Raw genomic sequence first — 5,766 nt, forward strand, 5'->3', positions numbered from 1 at the left:
AGTACTAAATGATAGTCATTTCTCTTAAAATTTAAGGATCACACGCTCACTGGGATACGGTCAATGCATTCCTTCACAATAAATCTGACAAACTGACTAACATTTTCAGTCATACATCTAATCACATGTTCTTTCTCTTCTCTTCTAATGGCTGCAAGCTTGATTAGAGAAAAATCTAAACATTCCAATCCACTCAATTCATACATTTGCTCATTCAAGTCATTCACAAACACTCATTCATAAGAAATCACACCACCGAATATCATAATCAATCAGTTCATTATTCAAACAAGCTTTTTGTACAAGCAATCAACACTAAAATAACTGGAATTTAAATGACTGAAACAAAAAGCAACTAAATTGTTCATGATTTGCAAAAATTAAAACAAAACAGAATTTAAACATCCTGCTCATCCTGTGGCTGATCTTCATTTAAATCCAGCATTGAAGCAGCTGGTACATCCTGAAAAATGGGCTGCCCTGGCTCCATGGCTGGTGTCCTCAGAAATGGGTGCTGGAGAGATATGAATTGGAGAAATAGGCTCCTAAGTTGCTGCTTCCTCCTGACTGACTGGATTTGTCTCAAAGATAAATGGCTTAGGAGGAACAAGCTCATCCTCTACATCTGGCACAAACTCTTGGGTTGCGGAGGCCTCACCCCCTCCAGAAGAAGGCTGGACTCCTGGACAAGCCACCTGTGTAAGGAACTCCTCCATACTCATAGATGGTTGTTGGCCAGAGCTCTGCAACCTATGTATGATGATGATATGGCCTCTGTGCAGGCTCTGTAGCATAGCAAATAATGTCTCAAAGGTGAATGAGGAGGGTCCTGTAAGAGGAGCTGGAACTGATGGAGCTGATAAGGGAGCTGTAGTAGAAGAAGATGGAACAGTAATGGAAGGAGCTGTAGAAGGATCTGGTAAAGAAGGAGCAAAAGTATCTGGTGTTGTTGAAGTAAGGGGAGCCTCAGATCTCTTACCCTTGGCCTTCCTTGGCCCTTTGAATGTCACTGTTGGATCATCTAGATTCCAACAGTTCTTCTTTATATACGCCAAGTTAATGGCAGGGCTAAGGCTCTCCAAAGATCTGGAATCTGATGTGACTCCTCTAGCTTTACACAAAGCTGTGATTAAGGCTGAAAATCCAAGCCTAGAGGAGTCATGTTGGGCAATAATAGAAATCTGGTGTGAGATGAGGTAGCCCAGATTCATGTCCATCTTCATAATAATGCCATAAATCAACTTAGACCGATCCAATGTGATGTCAGAAGTGTGGGAGGTAGGGATCAAGTTGGAGTAAGAAAGAACACTCTATGTCTGAGCGAGTATGGTCATGTTCTTCCCGAGGATCTTTAGAAGCTGACCATCAACATTAAGCTCAAATCCCCTCCCTAGGATGCAGAGCTTAGCAGCCAACTCTTGAGGATCAGGCCCCAAGAGTGCAAATCTAGAGTAAGCTAATAATGTCTCCCCCTCCTCGATGATTACATGGGTCTTCAGGAAGGTATTCAGCGTGTCCTCATCAAACTTCACCAAATGGCCTCTCACCCTCACCTGCTTAGGTGATTTATCCTCGAGATCATAGAGGTTAGCATAAAACTCTTTCACAATGGCAACATCAATGCTGCCTTCATCAAAACTAGTCAACTCCTCGTCCCATTTTCTTCTCTCCAATTCTTCCTTGAACTCATCAAACTTAGTGTGGTAGATTACCATATTCCGCTCAGGAAGCAGCTTCCTAGGTACAACAATGTCAATGTACCTTTTCCAGTGATGTGCCATTATTTTCTCCTATTTCTTAACCCTTTTTGCACCATTTTAAGTACTGATTAATCTTAATTATCAAATTAACTAGGAAGTTTTATTATTTGGGCCCATTCAGCTAATTTGATGTTTTTAATCTAATTTCAGGAATTAATGAAGCATTGGGTTTGAATCCAGAATTGGGCTTGGACTTGAAGAGGGCAGACTATTTTATTCTACAAAATTTTATCTTATCTAGACTTTATCTTATCTAGATATTATTTAGATTTGATCTCATCTAGATATTATTTCATCAAGATCTTATCTTATCTTATCTTATCTACATTTGATTTTATTTTATTTATGGGCTTTGATTTAAAACAGATTTGTAAGCTTTGGGGTTGGAAAACTATATAACAGCATCAAGGTTCTAGTTTAGGTCTCTCTTCTCTCTCTCCTATTTTAGTTTTTAGTTTTAGGCTTTTCTTCTTTTAGACATTATTTTCATTTAGAAATTCCATCTTTTACTTTTCGTTTCAGCAATAAAATTTCGTTATGCAATCTATAATTTCATTCTCTATTGATTAATGGAAGGCTAAGTCCCCAGCGTTATTTTCTCTTGAGGATCAAGCACAGTTCTCTTTGAGGTTTTATTATTACTGTTAAATTCTGTTCAGTTTTTCCTCTTCACTAATTACTCTGAATTTGTTGCTATTAATTCATGCATTCTTATTGCTTGATTAATTATCTCTGCGCTTAATTTATGTTCATGCTTAATGATTGTTTATGAGTAATTGGTGTATGTGTTGCTTAATCACATAATGAATGCCTTATATTAAATTTCACTTAGTAATTTAATTTAGGGTTGGATTAAGTGGTTGAACTGAATAAGGATAAACTCTCGTAACCTAGGATAACAGACTTGCTTGTGAATCAAGGGGAAGCAACGTGTTTTAATTCTGATATTTTCTAACTCACATCTATTCGTTGTTTAATTTACAAAAGCAAACAACCCCCCCCCCATTCGTTACTATTTGTTATGAACATTTGGTGTATCATTGCTCATTAGGAAACGACCTAGGATCACTTCCTAGTTACTGCATTTTAACGTTTATTTGATTTGGGTACGATGTCGATTACCCAGGCCTCAGGAGAAGTGAACCTAGATCGGTCATATCGGACCTGGGAAGTTGTGGCAGGTGCCTTTCTCTTCTTTGATGCCATCTGAAAATATAAGATCAAACAACAAGATTAATCAGGGTTATTTTCAACAAAACAGAAAAAATAAAACTAAAACTTAATCTGGGCGCTTAGCACGCCTTATAAAACCTAACTCATGGGCTAAGTGCAGCAGACTCTCGCTTAGCCTAAAGACACAAAATATTTTCTTGCAGATTAGGCTTAGCGCAGCATGCTGGGCTTAGCCTAAATCTACAATTTTCAAAACAGAAGAGGGTTTGGGCTTAGCGTAGCATGCTGGGCTTAGCTCAGCCTTAGCAGAATGACCCTTAGGCTTAGCACACAGGGCGCGCTTAGCCTAAGCACAAAAAATCAAAAACAGTGAGAGAGTTGAGCTTAGTGCAGCATGGCGCGCTTAGCTCAACCTCCTTGACAGACAACAAGGGCTTAGCATAGCAGTTGCACTTAGCCTTATTCAAAAGACCAAAAAACAGAAGCATATTGGCGCTTAGCTAGACAGGTCAAGCTTAGCGCTGAACAAAAATTTTAAAAATCCTAAATGTCTGAAACACTAGTCCTGCTTAGCGCACAAATGCACGTAGCGCGTTCATCGCTATTGTTCATCAGCAGGGATGAATGCGCTTAGTGTGACATGGTCCTCTTTGCGGGATCATCTGGAAATCCAAAAAAATTAACATTTGCGATGAACAGGCTAAGCGCAGCAGGTGCGCTTAGCGCGTTCATCGCGATTTCTAAACATAAACACAGGGGTCTTCACTCTTTTCAGCCGCATTGCCCCTAATGGGCTTCTAAGTTACCTAAAATCCTAAAATAACAAACCCTAAAGCTAGAAACCCTAACCTAAACAACAATGCAAGCTAACAAAGCAAGAAATCGTTTATCCTAAGGTTCAAAGCATGAAAATGAAAGTGAAAATGATGCACTACTTACTTTGATTGTGATGGAATGCAAGAAGCAAGGAAGATGCAGAAAGTACTTGAGGCATAACAACAAAATGCACACATGCCTAAGGTAGTTCTAATTCATTTTAGCATTTTCATTTGGTGTGCTTAACGCATAGTTGTGCTTAGCGTGCCAACGTGACATTTGAGTTTAAAGCCCAAGCGCTTAGCCTAACTTCGCGCTAAGCCCAACTTGAAGTTTTAGATTCCAGTAAGCATCTGGGGCTTAGCGTAGCAGGTGGCGCTTAGCGCTTTCTGCAACACAAAAATATCTGCAATTTGCGCTTCGCCTGAGATGTGAGGCTTAGCGCGCAATCAAGCTTCAACTTACAGAGAGTACTTCAGGCAGAGCACAACAGGCACGCTAAGCGCACTTCCAAGCATTTCAAAAACAGTAAGGGATTGGCACTTAGCGCATCCTACCGCTAAGCCCAACTCATGAAAGTTCAATTCCAGAATGGATTTGGGGCTTAGCTCAGGACAACACGCTTAGCGCTGCTAAAATAAATTTTTCCAGAAAAGAAGTGGCGCTTAGTGCATCATCTCCGTTAAGCCCACTGCTTGAAGTTTACTTCCAGTGAAGATGATGGGCTTAGCGCAGTGATGTGTGCTTAGCTGAACTATTCAGCCAACTAGTCAGGGGTCTAAGCGGTTAGCACGAGAAAGCTCAGGCTTAGCACGTGAAGACATGGTGCTTAGCATAAGGGTTGCGCTTAGTGGATGGACAACTAAAAAAATTTTATGCTTTTCTGTCCATCTCTTCACATAAGCTTAAAAACCCTCTTGTTCACTACTAAACAAGCTGAAAAATTAATCACAATCACAAGAAATTATCCTAATTGCATACAAGAGATAAGAATTAAAAAGAGAAAAGGGAAAGAAAAGTTGGGTTGCCTTCTAGTAAGTGCTCTTTTAACGTCACTAGCTTGATGCATTATCCTGTTATCCTGGGTCCAACAAGGTTCCAACTTCCACAACCTTCTTCTCTAGTCTCTTTTCCTCCATCATATTCACCTTCAAACAAACATTTTGGTCAGGGAAAGCTTTCTCTTCATGAAACATATCGAAACTGATTTGTTGGTCTTCTATGGCCATTTGTAGTTTCCTCTTCCCCATGTCTACCACACAGCTTGTGGTGGACATAAAAGGTCTTCCAAGAATTAGGGTAATGTCAACATCGTCTTCAATGTCTATCACTACGAAATCAGCTGGGAAGATCAAATGTTTGACCCTAACCAAAACGTCTTCGATCACTCCATATGGTCTTGTGATGGAGCGATCAGCCAATTGGAGGGTCATGTGTGTGGGCATTAAATTGATACTAGCTCCCAAGTCTATGAGAGCTTTACCCAAAACAACCTCACCAATAGAACACGGTATAGTGACACTTTCGAGATCCTTATGCTTCAGAGGAAGGATGCGCTGAATGACCGCACTACAATTTCCTTCCACAACTATTGTGTCACTGTGTATGTACCGGTTCTTCTTTGTCAGCATGTCTTTTAAAAATTAGGCATAGAGTGGCATCTATTGGAGAGCTTCTCTAAAAGGCAAAGTGATCTCCAGCCTCTTGAAGATGTCAAAAAATCTGGCTAAGTGTCGCTCTTTCTCCTTCTTGGAAGGTACCAATGGATATGGTACTTCCTTGCCTTCAGCTGAAGTAATCTCTCTCTTTTTCTCTCTTGAAACCTCACTCTTGCTCTTCTTTTTCTCCTCATCAACCTTCTCTTTTTATTTTTCATTTTTCTAATTTTTTTCTTTTTCTACTTCTTCTTTTTTCTTTTTTTTTTCTTTTTCTTGTTCTTCCTTCACCTTTATTCCCTCTTGACTATCTTTTATTGGTGTCTCTCTCTACTGTTGGTCATCTTCATCTTCCACAACTT

The 5,766-nt window shown here is 39.8% G+C and overlaps 1 protein-coding gene across 1 annotated transcript; it reads right to left on the minus strand.

Annotated features, from left to right (window-relative positions):
• Positions 1-4,825: 4,825 nt before the first annotated feature.
• Positions 4,826-5,380, minus strand: LOC114416176. The gene has a single exon (XM_028381046.1). It carries the CDS (start codon positions 5,378-5,380, stop codon positions 4,826-4,828), a length of 555 nt encoding a protein of 184 aa, XP_028236847.1.
• Positions 5,381-5,766: the final 386 nt, after the last annotated feature.

The sequence above is a fragment of the Glycine soja genome, chromosome 6 (genome assembly GCF_004193775.1).
Source record: "Glycine soja cultivar W05 chromosome 6, ASM419377v2, whole genome shotgun sequence".
In the NCBI taxonomy this organism is placed as follows: Eukaryota; Viridiplantae; Streptophyta; class Magnoliopsida; order Fabales; family Fabaceae; genus Glycine; species Glycine soja.